The sequence below is a fragment of the Punica granatum genome, chromosome 8 (genome assembly GCF_007655135.1).
Source record: "Punica granatum isolate Tunisia-2019 chromosome 8, ASM765513v2, whole genome shotgun sequence".
Classification (NCBI taxonomy): domain Eukaryota; kingdom Viridiplantae; phylum Streptophyta; class Magnoliopsida; order Myrtales; family Lythraceae; genus Punica; species Punica granatum.
Window position 1 is genome coordinate 7984805 of NC_045134.1, and position 21707 is coordinate 8006511.

At 40.0% G+C, this 21707-nt stretch overlaps 3 protein-coding genes across 8 annotated transcripts; 2 read left to right on the forward strand and 1 right to left on the reverse strand.

Moving 5' to 3' along the window:
• The first annotated feature begins 3314 nt into the window (after positions 1-3314).
• On the forward strand, positions 3315-5705 carry LOC116188580. Its single transcript, XM_031518028.1, has 5 exons — positions 3315-3853; positions 4180-4279; positions 4505-4604; positions 4770-4858; positions 5163-5705. The coding sequence occupies exons 1-5, from the start codon at positions 3652-3654 to the stop codon at positions 5464-5466; spliced, it is 795 nt and encodes a 264-aa protein (XP_031373888.1). The 5' UTR covers positions 3315-3651; the 3' UTR covers positions 5467-5705.
• A 532-nt stretch (positions 5706-6237) lies between these two features.
• On the forward strand, positions 6238-7599 carry LOC116188579 (ATP synthase subunit b', chloroplastic). Its single transcript, XM_031518027.1, has 2 exons — positions 6238-6780; positions 7217-7599. The coding sequence occupies exons 1-2, from the start codon at positions 6388-6390 to the stop codon at positions 7475-7477; spliced, it is 654 nt and encodes a 217-aa protein (XP_031373887.1). The 5' UTR covers positions 6238-6387; the 3' UTR covers positions 7478-7599.
• A 7559-nt stretch (positions 7600-15158) lies between these two features.
• Positions 15159-21707, reverse strand: LOC116187386 (putative disease resistance protein RGA4). 6 transcript variants are annotated; one of them, XM_031516054.1, is made up of 6 exons: positions 17388-21707; positions 16576-16750; positions 16337-16479; positions 16101-16166; positions 15967-16022; positions 15159-15859 (listed from the first exon to the last, which is right to left on the reverse strand). In XM_031516054.1, the coding sequence occupies exons 1-2, from the start codon at positions 21579-21581 to the stop codon at positions 16679-16681; spliced, it is 4266 nt and encodes a 1421-aa protein (XP_031371914.1). In that variant the 5' UTR covers positions 21582-21707; the 3' UTR covers positions 15159-15859; positions 15967-16022; positions 16101-16166; positions 16337-16479; positions 16576-16678. The 6 variants fall into 6 exon arrangements, with proteins under 6 accessions (XP_031371914.1, XP_031371911.1, XP_031371916.1 ...); XM_031516051.1 differs by having other exon boundaries at positions 16295-16479; XM_031516056.1 differs by having other exon boundaries at positions 15967-16166; positions 16295-16479; positions 17388-20246; positions 21273-21706.

Below are 21707 nucleotides of genomic sequence, written 5' to 3' on the forward strand. Positions count from 1 at the left end.
ACTTTTTCATTTTTTTTTAATTTTTTTAACTATTCAATTCAATTTTTAATAATAAATTTTCTCAACTATTCATTACATTTTCTACAATCAACAATACAATCATTACTTTTTTTCAACTATTCATTACTTTTTTACACTTTTTTTCATAATTCAACATCACAATCATTACAAACTAATTAAAATCAAAACTAAACTCTAAAACCAAACACACTATACAAGTCCACGAACTTTACCGTTTGGTTTTACAATTATGTTTTTAAAATTTTAACTCTAACTTTAACTCTATTCACTATACAATAAAAATTAACAACACAATTATTACTTTTTCTTTTTCTTCAATTTTTTTAACCATTCAATTCAATTTTAAATACTAAATTCTATTAACTATCAATTACTTTTTTCATAATTCAACAATAAAATCATTACTTTTTCTTAACTATTCATTACTTTTTTATATTTTTTCTCATAGTTCCACAGCACAATCATTATAACTTAATTAAAATCAAAACTCTTAAGTCTACTTAACTCTAAAACTAAATACACCATAATCTTACGTTCCAATTAGAGCCAAATCACTTTTCAAAGAGTGAAAACCAATTAATAAATAGTATAAATTAATAAAAGCTTGAGTAGAAGGGAGTGGTAGGGTATCCATGTCATAATTGTTGGATGATTGCTCCCTTTCCAGCAGGCTCGAGTCAGCCGGGGACATATTGATTATAGGTCACAGTGAGCCACCAAATGTATTGCCTTGGTCATGAAGTTGGCTTGTCATGGGGAACCAAATGTTAGGGACAATTGTTTACGTTCCCTAACAGTTTCCATGCTTTTCGCTCTCTACAATGCTAGGGACACTCTCCATCAAGCCGGCGACAACCACGACTTGTATGGAGACCGTAGATCCTGAGCATGGACCTATATAATGATGTTAGATGCTGTGATGATAGAAATAAAGAACCATTAGCCCTGAATTAAAATTTATTCACAAAGAGCCCATCAATTGCTATTGATAATGGGATGGGGACAAATTGCCCTTCGCAGGAATAAATAAGGAAGACTTAGGAGCATTTACGGACACTCATTCAGGAATAATTATAGTAACAGTTTTTTTTGGGTGAATAATTATAGTGACTGTTTTTACAAATTAATAATTTGGTATGAATTGGATTTTATTATGACTAAAATTGGTGATACTTTTAAGGGAAGTAATTGCTACAATCAATTGCATCTCACACTTCACACACATATACAAGTAGGTTTAGAAAAGCTCAATTGCCAAAGCGGGACATCATGATTTGATATTCCCCCATTTTCTGTTTCCTTCCACAATGATATGCAATTTATTTACTAATTCTCATATTTCTTATTTATTTATTTTGCTTTCCCTTTGGTGTAAGGTTGGTGCATGTTATGGAGTCAAGTATGAAACAAGAAGAATGAAGTCTTCCCATATTAGAGTTCATGGTTTGTTTCTATCAGGTATCAAGTATCCAGTAATTTTGTTACATGCGCTAAATACATTAGTTTTTAATAAATACATTCTTCCATATAATTAATTTTTTAAGCTAATAAGCTCTGGTTGAATCTTCAAGATAAAGATTTAATGGCTTGTTTGGTTTGCAAATGTTATTTTAAAATCACAACTTTAACCTAATTCTACTCACAACAAAACAAAATAACACATACAAAGTCAAAGAGTGGGCCCCGTTTATACCACTCTTTTTCAACAACAAAACAAAATAACTCATACAAAATCAAAGAGTGTGCCTCATTTATACCACTTTTTTTCAAAATCAAAATTTAATTTTAAAATCATACTTTAAAACCAAACGCAGCATAAGTTATTTATGTGTTTTATAGTTCACATCAATGAATCGGCACTTTTACTTCGTCTTTGAACCTTCGCCAATTTTTGTATAAGACCAAAATACCGTATTTTCTAATATAAGAGAAATCATTATTTATTTTATCTTTTTTTCTATTTTATAATTACTCATTTGGCTTCTAGCTACATAAATCTCTTCAAGTTATAGCTGCGTAAATCTCACATCTTAAATATGTATATTTAGCACACTAATCTCATGCAGTAAATATTGTAATAAATATGAATTAAGTAGCAAAAGTTGGATGATGTGAGATATTATATATGGAATTTGCAAGAATATGTAACAATCAATAATTATGTTTCCAACGAAATTTATATATTTCTCTTGGATTCTTTATTTTATAATATCATATCAAAATATATGTTGTTTCTTACAATCCACAAGCAGTGCTTGCATGACATAATATTCTGCATATTTCATATATCTAATTACAAAATAAATTTTATAACATCCTATTTTCTAGAATTAACCTTATAAAATCATGAGAATACATAGTTACTTTGACACAATCTTTTTTATTTAATTTTTGTATCGAACAGCCTAATATATATGCGGCAAGTATTTTCGATGCTTGCTTTTATACAATATTGTGTAATCGAATTTCAAAATCTGATGAGTTTGTTTTAGCTATCGTTTTATTTCTTCACTTTTTTTTACTTCTAATTATCTTTCTTCGATTTGTAATATTTATGGTGCAACAAAAAAAATTATTGTCATTGATATTTTTATTTGACTATATAGTTTCATAAAAATGAATTAATTTTGTGATTTCGTAATTGTAACAGTTCGTATTTTACTTTAATTTAACAATTTCAGTAATTTCTTGAATTTTCTAATTTTTTTAATATTTTATTTTGTCCTATCAATTGAAAAAATTCTCTTTCTTTGATCATATAAGTGTTTGTACATAATATTTACTCAAAGGAGAAAATAAAATAAAATTCACGATAAAAATAAAAATAAATATAACCCATAGAAAATTCTTTTTGTTTAATTTATGTAGTATGTGTATATAATGTCTACTGCATGGAGAAAATAGAATAAAATTCAAGATAAAATAAAATCATGAATAAATAAAAATAAAAATAATCCATGCAACGCACGGACGGAAAAACTAATTTACTAAAAATTTGAGTTACTTATTATTAATTAAAATAATTTACTTTGATTGTACGATGCAACCGCATAAATGATTACACTATGGACCTTCCTATTCTTCACGCGTCATTACAATCAGTCCCTTGATGGGCCAATCACAGCCGCGATGGAGACAACCGTTGGAGGCCTCCATACAGGGTTAAATTCGAATGGGGCATGTGGGCTTATTTGAAAATTGTTGAAATATTAATGGATCATTATGTGATTATGAAGAAAAACAGGAAGCCCAAACGGTCAAGTTAACTGTCACCCCCCTTCTTCTTCTTCAAATTAACGCCGGGGAAGAAGAAGAAGAAGAAGAAGAAGAAGAAGAAATTGGAAGTCTAGAGAGAGAGAGATTCTCCGTTTCTCTCTCTAGAATCTCCTCCGACACAAGCTAACTAAACCCGCACAGCAAATCCGAAACCCTAACCCTAACCTCCACTCTCTCTCCCTCTCCCCGACAAGGCAATGCGTGTTCCACTCCCCAAAGAATCCTTCTGCTCGCCCTCCCTTTTGGGCAGAGGCGTTATAAAGAACCCAAGCCATGGACATTGATGCTCGCAATCAGGTTGACCCGATCAAATCCGATTCCCCGGGGATTCAGAGCTGATGCTGGAGCTCAACAATGTCGAGGATCGAGAGCCGTGTCAGGATCGAGGACGATGGACACGGTGTCTTGGTTAGGCCTCATCGGAAGTCGTCCTCCCTGCTGTCATTCTCGCCGCAGTTGATGATCGAGGGACTCTCGAGGACGAGCTTCTCATATCACAAGCTCCCTCCGGAGCCTATCAAGCTTTCCGTCCTCAAGTTGGACGGCTCTAGCTTCGGTAATTACATTAGTTTCTACAATTTCCTCGGGCATTATGAAATTTAGAGTCTTTGGTTGCTGAGGAAATGCCGGAGTTACTGATCCTTTTAGGAGATTTGAGCTATCAATTGCAGTAATTTGACCATTGGGGTAAAAGAAATTGACTAACTGCTGCACAATTTAAGGTAATAGGTCGAACCCACATTCTGATATTGGATCATGGGATTGGCACTTATCGTTCGTCGTGGAAAGATTGCCAGAACTATTATGTCTAGACAAGTGTGGTGTTTGCTCCCCAAGACATTGTGCTAACGTTAACAACTGGTCACTTTGTCGGTTCTGCAGATGTTCGTGTTATGGGAACGGCAACTGTCAGGGAGCTCAAAGAGGCAGTTGAGAGTGCTTTCAGTCACATGCCTAAGAAGGGACCCGGAAAGATATCATGGTATATTTTATGGTCAACTTTGCTGATTCTACGCTAAGTTTGGGTTCAAAGTTCGTTCTTCTTTATCTTTCAAGTTTATACCTGGTAGATAATTTGTGGTGATAGTAGCACAGCTTTAACTCTGTTTCGTATAAGCTCTATGGTTCCCGGCACCTTCCCTTCTCTATTGTTTGTGCTTGGAGATTGAAATTTTTCCATTGTCCATTTCCGATCTGATTCATGGAGGCGGCATGTTTGGGGTCATTTCTGTTTGTGCTATGATGGCCAGAAGCTACTCACAGAGACTGACCACATCATCAACTATGGCATTAAGGACGGTGATCAGGTTTGATCCGAGGCTTCTTTTTATTGATGAAAAGATGCAAACTGAGATTCTTCTCGTACCCTCCCTGCATATGATGTTGCATATTCTGTTAACATGTTGCAGATAAATGTCAATGGCACTTGTCCTGTTCCTTAAAGTTATTTGTTCTACTTTTGCTATGTGTAGCTCCATGTCATTCGGCACATCTCAAGTAATTATACCATGGAAAAGAAGCAATCGAGTAAAAGAAATTCCTCTTTAAAACAGCGAAGGAAGTAAGATTTTTTTTTATGCCCTGCTTTCTCCAATGAGTTCCAAGTTCCTGCACTTCTGGTTCATATCTTTAAGCTAAAAAAAGCGCGTTGTTTTCAAAGAAGTGGACAGTCGGCAGTTGCCATTACCATCAGAAAACTTGTACGAGCGACTTTCCTCAGTCGGAGTCGCTTCAAGTTGCATATTTCATAAAAACAAACTGACTGAGCACGGTTCTGAAGCTGTACATTTGCACTGGCTAGATTATTTTGCAGTGTCTTCTCATTCTTTCATTATATACTATAATTGGAAACTTGGACGATCTAGGTCCGCGTCGAGATCGAGCAGTGATGAAGGGGTCGAAGTGAATTATAACAAGGCAGATGAAGATGATGATGGTTACCTGGAGAAAGGAAACATCAAAGATTTCAAGAAGCACGAGGATTCCATTGGACACCGGGAGCTCAGGCCTGCACGGTTACAGAGAGGATGGCACTTCCAATACTCACAACTGTCCACCCTGGAAGGTAGGAGAGCCTGGGACAAGGATCGGCCTCGGAGATGTCCGCAAGCCTTTTGGCATAAATTTTGGAAGATTATGATGTTTTTCGGTGAGAAAGCTTGTACTTGAATCGATCAAATGGGAGAAGAGAGGAAGAAACCGTCAGATCGAGTTGATATCAGGACTTGTAACATGGTCTGGAAGATCCAATGACGCACAAGTTGCTGTTTCCATTATTATATAATTTCAAGAACAAAATGGATCTGAGCGCTTTCTTATCACAATAGATAAGACTATAAAGAACAAGAAATTTTGATTGGAAAAAACGAATGAAGAAATCATTCTTGAGAGCATTTGATGGCAGCAAACGAATGAAAGCCTTCATTACTTTTCACTCTATGTAAGTTCAGTAACCTGTATGACTTGCAGCAATCAAAGTGTGGATCAAATCAAACATCAAATGGCTGCGAGCCCGAACATGATGCTGTCATTACGCTTCACGTAAATTTACACCGATTTAAATCTGAAATGTGTTCATCAACGATGTTGCCTTTTAACTTCAAGGAAAGCAAATGCAGGGAGCGTACATGAACTCTAATAAGGAGTAGCCTTTTGATCTTTCCCGTCCGTTCATCATAGAAGTGCCGTTTTACGACATCGTTGGCTCCAGCCTGCATCGAGAGAGCTTCTTCACATGCCGGCGTGTGGGAATACCGGAAGAGTAAAGGGCAAATTGACGCGGAAGCAAACTCCAAGTACAGAAACTGAAAGATTAGATTACCAAATAGAAGAGTATGTCTATGGACTATGATGAACTCCCCCGCACGTGCCGGCACGTGCGAAACACAGACATTGCCCCGTGCCTTTCTCCATTTTGAACCTCATCAATTTGTGTGGCAAGCAATTGCGATTATATCTTCTTCTCCTTCGTCGTCTTCATCTTCTTCGCTGCTTCTTCTTCACAGTCAGTCAGCCACTCCGTCGGCAGACAGAGAGAGAGAGAGAGAGAAGAAGCTCCGAGCGTCCCCTTCATCAGCCGTAGCAGCTGCCATGGCCAACGTGATCATGGCCTCCTCCAAGACCCAAATCCCCGTCTCCTCCTCCCTCCCCACCCCCATACCCAAGCCCTCGCCAATCCCCCAACTCTCGCTCCCGAAACCCAAGGTCCTCTCTATACCGTCCTCATCCGTGGCGCTGAAATCGGTCTCCGTCATCGGGGCCGCCGCGCCGCTCCTGCTGGCCCCACTGCCGGCGCTGGCAGTGGAGATCGAGAAGGCGGCCCTGTTTGATTTCAACCTGACGCTGCCGATAGTAATGGGGGAGTTCCTGCTCCTCATGTTCGCCCTGGACAAAGTCTACTTCAGCCCTCTCGGGAAGTTCATGGACGAGAGGGACGCTGCCATTAAGGAGAAGCTCAGCAGCGTCAAGGACACCTCCCAGGAGGTAAATTTGGCTCATCCTCTGTCCCAATTCCATGCTTTTGTCTATGTGCCCTAACTGTTACACAGCATTATGTGTTGGGAAAATTCGGCCTTTGGTTCTAAAAGCGAGCATAGAATTTCGTAAGATAGCGAGGAAATGTAATGTTGCCAATTAAAGAGCTGCCAATGCTGCTTAGTCGGCGAATTCTTGTTGGAACAGAACAATCGAGTGCATTGATCATTGTCCATCGCTGGTTAGGTACAAAGATTGATTCATTTGGATATAATATTGACGATGGAATGATGAGATGACAAGGGAGTGGAACGGAATGTAATGACATAAAGATTGTAAAACGCCTTGTGTATTGTGATTTGTGATCTCGGACTTAGTTCGATATGACACGTAGTGTGATTCGTGATGTCTTCTTTGCTCCTTGCACCCGTGTTGGTTTGAACAGGTGAAGCAGCTGGAGGAGCAGGCGGCGGCGATTATGAAGGCAGCCCGTGCAGAGATCTCGGCGGCACTGAACAAGATGAAGAAGGAGACGCAGGCGGAGGTGGAGGAGAAGTTGAGGGAGGGCCGAAAGAAGGTCGAGGCCGAGCTGCAGGAGGCTCTGGCCAACCTAGAGAGGCAGAAGGAGGAGACCGTCAAGGCCCTCGACTCCCAGATTGCCGCCCTCAGCCAGGACATTGTCAAGAAGGTCCTCCCTGTTGAGTAGATAAAGCTCCAAATTTTGTAATTTCTGCTGTGACATAAATCACTTGTAATTTGTACTGTCATCTGCCAACATGATGCTCTAATGGAAAATCAATTCTTACATAGTAGAATTCCTGGTTCTGTTTGTATTTAGAGCAATAAATGGGTCGGAATTTGATCGGACATCGCGATTGGTAGTTGGTACTCTTAACCAGTGTCGGCGGGTCCATCGAGGGTCATTTCTTTCGGTCCTGAGATCCATGGAAGGACTGCGTTCTTGAATATGAGAAATAACTCTGTTTCGCTTGCTCTTGTGGTCTAATCATATGATCACTCCGATCTCAGTTCCGGCTTTTGAGATTCACAAACATTAATTAGTCATTGCAGAAGAGGTTTTGGTTGCGATACGCACTGTCGGCAACCATTGGTAGATATGAAATCCTGGAAGTCGAAAACCTGCTCAGAGAACGTTAAAATTACCTGACTAGAGACAGAGGAGGAAACTTCAGCAGATGTGAAGTGAAATGGAGCAGCTGGATGAATTGAGAGTTTAGCAGAATCCAATTCTTTTTTTTTTTTTTTTGGATCCAAATCAGCGCTCTCTTTATTACAAACCGAATAGGATCGAAGAATACATAAGCCCAAATGGGAAAAAAGGCACACATGCCCAAGGAATAGGCTCTCAGGCCCAAAGTTTGGAATCACAGACCAATTAATCGACTACCTCTATGATCCCAATACAAATGAACCTACTGAAAAACAACTGCTTAAAAGAAAAGACAGAGCAGCAAATCAGTGAATAACTCCCCACTCTAGCAGAAGCTTTCTCTGTGACTCCTCTGTGATCTTTTGCTCCAGGTTCTTAATACCCAATATTCTTCCACAAATCGAACTTTGAACAGAATGCCATAATCTCTCCCTCAAAGGTTCTTCATTCAGAAAAATCACAGAATTCCTTTCCTTCCAGGTGTCCACAGCCTTCCCTTTTAGATTCGAGGCAGCCCAGTTAAACTCAGTGTTCCAATCACCCACCCTTCTTCGAAGGCCACACTTCCGCAGAAACATAACCCAAATACTCTTAATAAAAGGACAGGTGAAAAAGATATGATCCTTGGATTCTCTTCCTTCACCACACAACCTGTAACTAGGATCAGCGGTGGGATTCCACTTCAATACCCTGTCCATGATGCTGAGCATACTATTTATTGCAAGTCAACTGATAAAACTATGGCTTGGGATACTAGAATGGAACCAAACCAGTTTATACCAGCTAACTCTACTTCCTTTACTCCGAAGCTCATTCCATGCCCCTGAAATGGAGAATTTCCTTTTGTCTCTTGCACACCAAATGACTTCATCCTTCTTCCCTGGCACCAAAGAGAGCTCACTCAACAGAAACTGAATATTCCTGCTCCTCTCATCCCTGCAATCTCCTCTGATCCAACCAACATTACCAATAACATCAGCTACAGTGGAATCAAGAGGAATATCATAAAGAGGACTCCCATTAATCAAAGGGCTACCCCCAGTCCAATTATCAAACCAGAAAAAAGTCAACTGACCATCACGAATCCTGTGTTTAATAAAAGGATAAACTACGGTTCCTATCTTTAGAAGCTTCCTCCATGCATATGAACAACAATTTGAAATCTTCAAACTCCAAAAACTCCTTCCTTTAATGACATAAGCCTCCAAACAAGCAATCCACAAAAAGCCAGCCTTTTTGAAAAGCAACCATATGAGCTTCATATTACAAGAAAGGTTCCAGGTATATAGATCTTTGATTCCCAAACCCCCTTCATTCTTTGGCAAGCATACTTTCATCCCAGCTCACCTTAGCACCCTTGCCATTTCCATCGTTTCCCTTCCAAAGGAATGATCGACATTTTTGCTCCACCATCCCCAAACCTTTTTTGGAAGGACAAAAATGCACAACACCAGAAGTCGACAAGAGAGTGGATAACAGATTGAATCAATTGAAGCCTCCCAGCATCTGATAATTTTCTTGCTGCCCAGCCCTCTATTCTGCTTGTAATCTTATCAATGAGAGGTTTACAGTCCCTGTCTGTCAACCTTCCCGAAATAAGTGGAACCCCCAAATAACGTACAGGGAGGGAACCTCTTTTCAACCCACTCAAATCCAGCATTTCCTTAACAGTTTGCTCATCCAATCCTGCCCAATAAATCTCAGTTTTTGCTGGATTTAACTTGAGTCCAGAAAACCTGTAGAAGATCTTGAACACCTCCAGGACAGCCCTTAAAGAATTAAGATCACCCTTGATAAAAATCAAACGATCATCAGCAAACCCAAGGTGGGTTAGCTGAATTATTTTACAAAAAGGATGATATGCCAGGACACCTCTTGCAGCAGCACTATCAAGCAGTTTGGAAAGAACTTCAACAGCCATGACAAAAAGATAAGGGGACAGAAGGTCAGCTTGCCTTAGACCTTCGAGCCATTAAAATAACCTTCTAATGCCTCGTTTATGTGTACTGAATAACGAGGACCTGTAACGCATTCAATGATCCAATTCTATTTTTGCTTCCGTGAAAGATAAAAGACAAGAAAGGCAAGATTGTTTTTGAACACCATAATCTGTCCTACAGCAGAAATGGAACGGGAACTGCATAGGAGGGATTAATAATGTAAACCCACTGAGAAAAGGTTTAAGAGAAAACACTTCATCGAAACTTACACCGAGCCGTCCAAACCAACTTTATCTGAGATTGATTAATGGAGGACCTTGCTCAGTAAGAAAATGTCTATATTTAATATTTTTACCCCAAAATAAATATTAGATGTTAATAAGTACTTAAAAGAACAAGAAAGTAGTGATAACTTGGTTGGTAGCACGCTAGTATGGAAAGTGAGAGGTCATGGGTTCAAATCCTCATACAACCTGGTAATTTTTACACTAGAAGAACAAAATAGGACGGTTGACTACCTAGAGCCTTACCTTTCGCAAAAAGAAAAATCTCCATTTGCTTGCCTCTCTTGGTTCAACTCATACAATAGATGTATATAAATATGTACAAACGGCAATATAAACAAACAATATTATATCAACGAGAATCTGATTGGGGTTAATATTATAAGAATATATTTGCCCATAATGCAAAGGATAACTTTGTATATATTATGAACTCTCGTTAATATTGGTTTTCAACTCTATGTTTTGTTACAATATATATGAACGGTAATTCGATTACTACAATAAAAAATTTCCTAAATAGCAGCTAATGTATATAATATATATTTTGATGGGCTATAAGCAAATAATATATATATTCTATTGCATAATTAATAATAAATTTTTTTGTTAATACATAAGTAATGACGTGGCAAAGCGAGAGAGCTCCGTTTCTTATTTTTGATGATGTAGCGGCCTGATAATTTTATTCGAGTTTTATTTTCATATATATATATATATTGTTTGTTTTTATATATTTCTTTTATATATATTTGTTCTTGCTTTCGCATACGTCTTCTAATTATTAATTGTCTTCCTTATATTGTTTCTTTCCTATTGTTTAAAACGTGTATCCCGATAATTGGGATTATCTCCTACATAAAGATAAATATGTTGTCTAACAGTAAACATAAAAATAATTACACGAGAATAATCCACCAAAATTTCTTATATTTAATAAATAAATATGTTCATAGACTTTATGATTCCCAATATGATCATCATATTACCTTCTATAGGAGATCACTGTAACATGCAAAGTTTTTTTAATAATTCTGAAAGATAAATAATTTGATCATATTGTCTTCAACTAGATATCACTGTAGTATCCTAGAGATTTTATGGTATTCTCCTTCATTTTAAATTGAATATTATAACAAAAAATAATTCAAGAAGATTTTCTTGATAATTTTAAAACCAAAAATAATTTTAAATTTAAAAAACTCAAAAAAATCGAGAAATTTTCATTCTAAAATCGAGCGTTTTGAGGCCATCTGAGCTGGCCCACCTCATCCTTACTTTCATATATATATATATAGATATAGATATAGATAAGACGATTAGTCGAATTTCTCTCCAATTTTTACTCAAATCAATCGCATAGAAATTGCAAACGAGATTTAATTACAAAAATGAAAAATTTAACGAGCTCTCTCAAGGCATGAGGAGTTGATCAACAAGAAGGAATGGGAAAAGTTGAGAAAAATTAAAAATTAATAAACCTTTTTAACTAATCATTTTTCACACTAGGCTGCGCATACAAACAGAGGGATTCAGCTCCACAGCAGCTCAGCTCAGCTCAGCCTCCAATATGATAAAGCTGCTTCGGCATCTCAGCTGGTGTCTTCAGGACCAGATCCATCGACATGGAAGAATGAACGACAAACGGAAGCCGCCGTTGAAGTAATTACATAAGATTTACGTAAATGATCAAAACTCTCCATATAAATAAAAGCATTGACTGATGTTCATCATCGGGAATTCCATACCTTTGAAGCGTCTGAACATGAATTCGTGGTTCTTCTGCTGACAACTCGAAACGGTTGTCCCCTTTGGAGGGGAAGGATGATTGAGCTGCTAGATGCACATCTGGATGGCATCGAGAGTTCAGCAAATTCGGGTTCTATCTTTGCATACCAAAATCAGTCCTATACCAGAAATGGAGAATATGAAATGAGGTTTTGATGCAGCAAAAGACGTGGTAAATTAGTACCTCGAGAAAAAAAAATAGGTTCTGACAACCCTGTCTCGAGGGAAACGGCCTCTGGAGCACAACTCACCGCCTTTGGCCGTGAAAAGACGAGATTTAAGCTGAATTCCATCGTTTAAGGCCTAAAACAATCTTTTTTTATGTTATTTGGGCGTTTTTGCAATTTTAGAAAAAGTTTATGTTTTTCGTGTAATTTAGACGGTTTAATTGTAAAACTCTATAGTTTAACAGTTGTCTTTTGATCAGTTAATAAAAATTGAAGCTTTCGTGCTCTTTGCTCATTCTCGGATTCGATTCGAGTTTGATGCATATTCCCTGGTATTCGTAAAATCAACAGGTTATAGACGGTCGTAGTTCCGATATTCTGCGGAATCAATGGGCCTATGACAGGTTTTTAGCATGTATACTGCGTCAAACTCGCCCAAAAAAGGAATGATATTCCAAAAGATCCAAAATGGAACAGGAACTGTAGATGGAGAGATTAATCATTTAAACTCAATGAGAAAAGGTTTAAGAGAAAACACCTGAACGAGACCCACAACAAGCCGGCCAAGCCAACTTGATTCGGCGGGATACAAAAAGGGACTCCTAGACCGCTAATCCGGCGGGATACAAAAAGGGACGTCTAGACCGCTGATTCAGCGGGATACAAGAACGGACGTCTAGACCGCTGATCCGGCGGGATATAAAATGGACGCCTAGACTCCTTCTGCCGGAGGATAATGGGTAGCCCCCGCTTATAAGACATGGATATTGGGAGTTGAGAATGAGATGAACGAGATGTGCGGGGTCACAGTACCGTCATAACTCAATTGTGAGGAAATGCAACCCTATAGCTATATTGATTGGTTGTGTTGTGTATTATTTGTCTAGTATGATTGTTTGAGATACGATGATTGTTGAAATTGCGGGAGATATGATGATTGTTGAGATTGTCTGAAGTTGTTCTGGAGAAAACTATCACTGTCATCCCTTTACTTGCACCTTACCACCACTCAAGTCCCTCATCAATTTTTGCCATCAATTTCGCTTAAACGTTGGGGTTTCGTCAATCAATTTAGTCCCAGCCGTCAATGTCACTAACGGATGTCTGACGTGGCTGCCTGGTTGGACAAAACGGTGTCAAAAAAATAATTTTCTAATCTAACTTTCTAAAACTGTCACAGTGATCCTTTTACTTTTCTTAAGCCACCACTTTAGTCCCTCCTCAATTTTTGCCACCAATTTGGCCTAAATGTTGGAGTTTCGTCTATTAATTTCGTCATCATCGTCAATGTCGCTAACGAATGTCTAACGTAGCTGCCTTGTTAGAAAAATGAGGTCAAAAATTATTTTTAATCAGAGTTTCCAAAACGAAGTCGCTTTTGGTAATTTTTTTTAAAATTATTTATTTATTTTAACGGACGAAGGGGTAGGCCCGCCGGGACCTCCCCAAACCAAGAGGCAATGGTCGATCGGGGAGGCCCTGATCGGTCTCCCCTCCTTCCTGAATCCCTCTGTTTAACTCTTTCGGTGAAGGTAATGCTGATGATCGAAAGAAGAGATGCATAAGCTCATTAGAGAAAAGGAGGCTGCTCGAAGGGGCCTGCAGTTGAGCTACTACGATGGAGAAACACTTGAAAGAGACTGAAGAGGCGACATGAAGCTCGTTACGGTTCTTAGGAAAGGGAAATTGAGGTTAGTCGTTAGAGCTGGACACGAGGCTGAACTAAGAATGACTCAGAGCTCTTGATACTACTAATCCGTCTCCTTATCCGATTAGTAGTATCAGGAGCTCCGAAGTCATTTCCAGTTCAGCCTCGTGTCCAACTCTAACGACTAACCTCAATTTCCCTTACCTAAAAGCTATAGCGAATTTCAGGTCGCCTCTTTAGTCCCTTTCCAGTGTTCTTCCATCGTAGCAGCTCAGTCACAGGCCCTTTCGAGCAACCTCCCTCCTCTCCAACGAACTAATGCATCTCTTCCTTCGATTAGCAGCATCACCCTCACTGAAAGAGTAAAACAGAGGGATTCAGAAAAGGGGGGGAGACCGATTGGGGCCTCCTCGGCCGGCCACTACCCCCGTGGTCTAGGGAGGTCTCGCTAGTCTACCCCTTCATCCGTTAAAGTAATAGATAAATAAATAAATAAATTTTCAAAAAAACTGCCAAAAGCGACTTTATTTTAGAAACTCTGATTAAAAATAATATTTTGACGTCATTTTCTCCAACAAGGCAGATAAGTCAGACATCCGTTGGAGACATTGACTGCAATGACAAAATTAATAGATGGAACCCCAATGTTTGGGCCAAATTGGTGGCAAAAATTGAGGAGGGACTAAATTGGTGGCTCAAAAAAAGTAAAAGGATGACAGTGATAGTTTTGGAAAGTCAGATTAAAAAATTATTTTTTTGACACCGTTTTGTCCAACGAGGCAGTCACGTCAGACATCCGTTAGTGACATTGACGGCTGGGACTAAATTGATTGACGGAACCCCAACGTTTAAGCGAAATTGATGGCAAAAATTGATGAGGGACTTAAGTGGTGGTAAGGTACAAGTAAAGGGATGACAGTGATAATTTTCTCGTTGTTCTGTGAAAGTCGTGCTGTTGCTAGAGTATGATCCGTCAAGCTATTGTGTTGAGAGTTGCTATGAAACGCTAATGAATGGATATTTAAAGTTTATGTGATATTGCATATTAGAGAAATGGTTGGAAGAGTTGTGTGTATTTGTTAGTAGGACTTAAGTTTAGTTATTATATTGGATAAAAATTAATTTTTATTAAATATGTATATATATAATATATACCGCGTATATGCGGGTAAGCTGATAAAATGGAGCAGGAACTGCGGGTGGAGAGATTAATCATTTAAACTCAATGAGAAAAAGTTTAAGAGAAAACACCTGAACGAGACCCACAACAAGCCGGCCAAGCCAACTTGATCTGCAATGTCCCACATATCTAAGATTAATTAATTAATGGACCCTGCTCTGTTAATCCTTCTTCGACAACCAAAATTAAGTATAAAGATGAGAGATTGCTTGTGAAGAATACTCCACTTGCATGGATAAAGAAATTAATGTCGACATCTGACGAGGACGGGGAAATGAGGTAGAAGTATCGAAGTAGAATCGTGTATGAGTAGTTTGTGGGCAAGGCCATTTCCATGAGGCCATGCCATTATATTTATCTCTATACAAAACAAATTTAGATCAATCTTTTCCACCGTACATATTCTTTTCATGGGAGAACTCTATAACTTATGACAAACTTGAATTGTCCTCATCTATAACAACCTAGAGATCTTTAAGGTATACCAGCCTGTCGGATGACGGAGCTTGGGATGAGACAGGCAGCCAGTTTCTTTGGCTCGCTGGGTTGCCTTAGGTGGAGCTTCAATAAAAATCACAGAGATCAAGACAGCAGGTTCTCTAAGGTTCCAAAAGACGCTGAATCAACAAGATAACGAGTTGGTGGGCGACATTGCAAAGGCTAAATTTTGTGTGAACCCGAAAAGAAGAAGTTAAGGAGAAAACTCCAAAAAAATCCCAAATCGCGCCCACCAAACAACTTCTCTCTAAAACATCCGAAATGTAAGAGGTTAATCTCGGGGAACTTGCCACCGAATCAATCTCCCACTTACTGACATGTTCAAGCTTCTACGAACGATCCCGTAACGCAGGCTCCATGCAGTGTCAATCATGTCTTTCAAATTCTGATTGAGCGTCCATTAATATATTCCCTGCAAGACCAATATCCCGTTAATGATGACCACATCATAGAATAGGATGAAAATTGACATATATAGTAATGTGGTTACATGAAGGCATGTTGAGGATATATACTTACAATAGTTAGGACACAATTGATGGGATGGGCGCGCTAGTGACTTGCCTTCAAACTGGCTGGCATTGACGAGGAACAATGAGTGCCAGCGAAATAAAGTGCAGAAAGCATGGAAAGAATGTGGCTTGGGAGGTTACATTATTTGTCCCTGAGAACATCTCTCCATGCACCCGGCCACCTAACGAGTGACAGAGCCTTTCCATCTGTCAGAAAATAAAGGACAAAAATTGACAAGATTATTTCTTTCTACTTGACAATGTTAACATCATGGGACAAGAAAATCTTAATGGAAAGAAATAAGAGGCGACATAAGAAGTAGGAGAAGCTATACCTAGAATGGGAATGCTCATCTTTAAGATAAAATTTATCCAACCTCTTCACATATGCTGAAGTTCGGAAGTTGGTACTACAAAATCAGTAATTCTCAGTCCCTCTTCCAGAAAATTGACTTCAGAAGATGGATCTGTGAGCTTCAGATAAAATGATCTCGACAGCTTACAGAAAGTAACATACGCCCTGTTTAAATTTGAGTTAGAAAACTCGGTATCTCGATTACTCGTTTATTATCAAAGAAGTCTTATAACTTGCCATTTGCAAATGTACGATATATACCTGGAGCGGAGTGGAATAAGAACAAGCTTCATTGATCGAAGTTATTAAATGAGACGTTTAAACTTCCCCCTCTTGACAAAAGTACTGAACCGCAACAGTCAGATCACTCAGCAGTAAAAGAGCCTTCTAGCCAAACACCGGAAGTAGAAGCAGAGGAAAAGCCCCCCCATATCTCCTGCAGATTGAGGTTTGCCAGAACTTTAGATAAAAAAAACAACGAAATTAAACTGAATTCGGTAACAGAACAATGAGCAAATGCAATGCAAGGAGAGCATTGACGATATGACTGTAGTTTCTCTCCTGCTTTTTTCTATCCGTAAAAATGTAAATGGGTATTGTAGAGGAAAGAATTTGTGGTGCAGGAAGGAGAAACTCAGATCAGAGTGACAGGGATCAACAATCTAATTGCCGAGATCTACAGACAGCAGTTTTGTGGCTTGTTTGGTTTGCAAATGTGATTTTAAAATCACAACTTTAACCTAATTCTACCCACAACAAAACAAAATAACTCATACAAAGTCAAAGAGCGAGCCCCATTTATATCACTTTTTTCCACAACAAAACAAAATAACTCATACAAAGTTAAAGGATGGGCTCCATTTATACCACTCTTTTTCAAAATTAAAATTTGATTTTAAAATCCTATTTTGAAACCAAACGCAGAACTCTCCATGAAACAACGCAAATGAGTCTTATCGATCCTTTCCCAAATAACATGTGTTAAGGAAGGAAGCATTGGTTAAACAGGTGAGTGAGAAATGTACAAATATTTAAGCAAGAACCATAAAAAATGGGAATGAGAAATCATTGACCTCTTGAGGAGAGCCCAAGGCCCAGTTCCAGTCCGAGCCCACATATATTTTCGGGATGTGAGAAATCTTAGGCCAGTCCTCTCCGATGTTCCTTCTGCACCTTCTTCTCAGCTCTTCCCCGCAATCAGAAATCTCAAGACGTTTGAGTGAGGTAAGCTGTGGAAACCACTCAGGAAAAGCCTTCAGATCCCGGCATCCGATTCCTAAGCTTTCCAGGTTGGTGAGGTGCTGAATCCACCATGGGAGAGTCTCCACTTCTCTATTCCACCCGAATTTCAACTCTCGGAGTTTATAAGCTGGTCCTTCAGGCATGTCTTCTTGATATCCTGACTCCCCCGTTGATAATTCAAGTTCTGGACAGAGGGATATCGTCAACGACTTGAGGGCAGTTAGGTATCGGAGGATCGCCCACACAGGGGGAGCTTTCAGGCGAGAGCAACCCCAGATTTCGAGAGATTGGAGAGACGGGAGGGACTGAAGCAACTCCACCGGTAAGTGCTCTAAGTCCTCCACTTCAGAAATGGTGAGGCCGGTCAGTGCGAGGAGAGATATAGAAGATATGGAGATCAACGTCGCCATCATCCTCGACGACGATGACGTCGACGATGATGATGATGATGCTGAAGCATGGCGTGTAGTTACATTCCTCACAAGCTCCTTTATAATTCTGGTTGAGGTTTTCTTCAGATGCAGCTCTTGACCATGCATGTACGAGAATGTTGGGCATCCAGATGTGGTGACCTTGACCTTGTCAGAGAACATGGGGAGCATCAATAAAGAATCATCATCCTCCTCCACCTCCTCCTGAATAGCTTCTTCCTCTTGTTCAATTCTACTGCTGCTCCTGCTCCTGCTCCTCCTCCTCTCCCATCCCCTAAATTTTGGCAAATCTTCCAGCCTTATTTCTTCTAAGGATGGAAAGGAATTAGACTGCGGCGTCCCACTCTCACTCTCCGACAATTCTATGCAGCGCAAATTCCTCAAACGAAATAAGTGGATTCTTTTGAGTGAAGGCAGCTGGTCTAGAGGTGGTAGACGCATGCAGTTATGACAAACACGAAACTCAATTTCGACTAGTTTATGACGTTGAGAAATCCACCCGAATTTCAACTCTTGGAGTTTATAAGCTGGTCCTTCAGGCATGTCTTCTTGATATCCTGATTCCCCCGTTGATAAGTCAAGTTCTGGACAGCGGGATATCTTCAACGACTTGAGGGCAGTTAGGTATCGGAGGATCGCCCACACAGGGAGAGCTTTCAGGCGAGGGCAATCTTTGATTGCAAGAGACTGGATAGACGGGAGGGACTGAAGCAACACCACCGGTAAGTGCTCTAAGTCCTCCACTTCAGAAATGGTGAGGCTGGTCGGTGCGAGGAGAGATATAGAAGATGGGGAGATCAACGTCGCCATCATCCTCGACGACGACGATGCTGGAGTATGGCGAATAGTTACATTCCTCACAAGCTCCTTTATAATTCTGGTTGAGTTTTTCTTCAGATGCAGCCCTTGACCATGCATGTATGAGAATGTTGGGCATCTAACTGTGGCGACCTCGACATTGTCAGAGAAGAAGGGGAGCATCAATAAAGAATCATCATCCACCTCCACCTCCTCCTGAATAGCTTCTTCCTCTTGTTCAATTCTACTGCTGCTCCTGCTCCTTCTCCTCCTCTCCCATCCCCTAAATATAAGCAAATCTTCCAGCCTTATTTCTTCTAAGGATGGAAAGGAAATAGACTGCGGCGTCCCACTCTCACTCTCCGACAATTCTATCCACTGCAGATTTATCAAACCAATTAAGGAGACTCTTTTGAGTGAAGGCAGCTGGTCTAGAGGTGGTAGACGCACGCACTGATAACACCACCTAAACTTAATTTCGACTAGTTTATGAAGTTGAGAAATCCAGGATGAAGGCTGGACACCACCGTATCCTTTGATTGACAATTTCTTTAGATCTGGATGGGGCCGAAGTCTTTCTAAAACTTCTGCATCAGCCTCCATAGCTTGTGAAGGGTACAAGTCTAGCTTCAATGATTGGAGAGCTAACTTCTCAATTGAGAAGGAAGCTTCCAACCCGCTCGGAACACTTCTTTCCAAGCATTGGATAGTTAATTCTTTCCTCAATCCAGTAAGTTTGCTCAACTCATTCAACCCTGCAGCATCTCGAATCGAATCCTTCCCCACCTTAAATTCACCTAGCATTTGCAGATTAGTCAACTTCCCAATCCCCCTTGGCAAATGTGTTAACTTATCACATTCACTCACATCAAGCTGCCTCAGATTAACCAACTTCGTGAGGCCTCTGGGTAATCTCTGTAGATGCGGACAACCTCTAAGATTAAGCGTCTCTAGATTGCACAACCCGCTTATAGAGTTCGGAAGATACTGAAAAGGATTCCATGATAGATCGAGGCTCCTCATATGCTTCAGTTTACCGATTGAACCAGATATCACATTTATGCGTGCATTACGAATACGTAGCGCCCGTAGATTTCTGAAACATGAGACATCCAAATGAATAAGCTCTCGAAAATTGCCAAACGTTTTGGTGAAAAGCAGGGACCTTAATCTTTTGCCTCCCTCAAATCGGCTTTTCAACACCAACGGATCGTCGGTGGATACATGGCGAGCTCCTGGTGGGATACTTTTCTCATGGGAGCTGTCAATGGTGATGCAATTATCTCCCGCAACCGACTGCGCGAGGTCATGCATCAAATCATGCATTTTGCATCTCACAATGTTGCCATAACGATCTTCTACTATGTCCTGGAAAAAGGATCTCGAAAGCAGCTCCATAAAATAATCATGGCCGACTTCTTCGAGCTGGGTCTTCCTATTGCCCAGGGGTTTGATAAATCCCTGTGCCATCCAAAGATGAATGAGCTCAGATGTGTCTAGCTCGTAATCTTTTGGAAACAAGCAGCAGTAAGCAAAGCACTGCTTCAAATGTGAAGGCAGAAAATCATAGCTTAGCTTTAGCGATGGCATGATATCACCTTCCTCATGATCTATTCTCGATAACTCATTATTCTTGAAGTTCAACCATTCCTCCTTATTTCTCAAAAATACCAACAATCGCCCAATCGTCTTGATGGCAAGGGGAACTCCAACACACTTCTTCAGAATTTCTTTTGCGATCTCTTCTAAATTCTGAGATTTCCACTCGTATTCTTGCTTCCCTGCCATTCGCATTAGCAAAGCGAGCGACTGATCCTCAGGTAAGCCCTTCAACTCATGACATTTTGGTGGTGTCATAGTTTTGACCACTTTAAGATGGCGAGTGGTCACTAATATTTTACTGCCTTTTGCACCATTCATAAGAAATTCTTCAAGTTCCAACCATTTAGACCGGTTTTCATTCCATAAATCATCTAACACAAGTAAAAACTTCTTCCCATCGAGCTTTTCTCCCAGCTTTTTTGTCAACTCATCCTTGCCAAGAGTGGATTCTCCAACTATCTTCCTCACAATTTCCTCCGCATCGAAATTTGTGGACACACAAACCCAAAGCTTAACAGAGAAATATTCCTTAATGCTCGCATTGTTGAATACCAGTCTTGCTAAAGTTGTTTTCCCGAGGCCTCCAATCCCAACTATAGGTAGGGTAGATACATTCTCCTCAAAATCAGGATTGAGTAAAATGTCGATGACTTCTTTTGTGTCTTCATCTCTTCCAACCACATATCGTTCAGGCTTGTACGGATACGTTTCCGGCCTAAGTTGGTTCTCCACCAAAACCCCAAGAGTACTACCATCGTTTCCCTCGACCTTAAAGTCAGACCTATCACTCTTAATGCCATCGATCCTCTCTCTAATCTCCTTGACTCGATGTGCCATCGTACTGGCAGAAACAAGCTGATTAGAAGATGAGAGAAAGATACGCACCTCATTCAGAACTCGCTTAACTCCTCCCACCACTCTCCGACGACGCAGGGCTTCAGTGGAGAAGTCATCCAACAGATCGTCAGCATCGTAAACCACAACTTTCAGCCTCTGAAGCCAGTCTTTCACGTCCTCAGCCTCGATCCGTCTCTTTTCAGCCTCACGAAGCAGAGCAGCAATAGCAGAGACAGTGCCCCGGAGTTTCTCGAGCTCGCGTTTGACACCGGATATTAACCCAATCTCCTGAGCAACGAGGGAAACGAGATGTTCGGTGATGGAATCCACGATGCTCCCGAGGATCAGATCAGCCATGGTTTCTATCGGCCTGGAGAAAGAGATTGAGAATGGAGGGTGACAAAGGAAAGCTTCTGCAAATGCGAAACGGAGACGCTGGAATGATAAGATGTGCAGGATGTATACGTGTTTTGGACTCCAGCT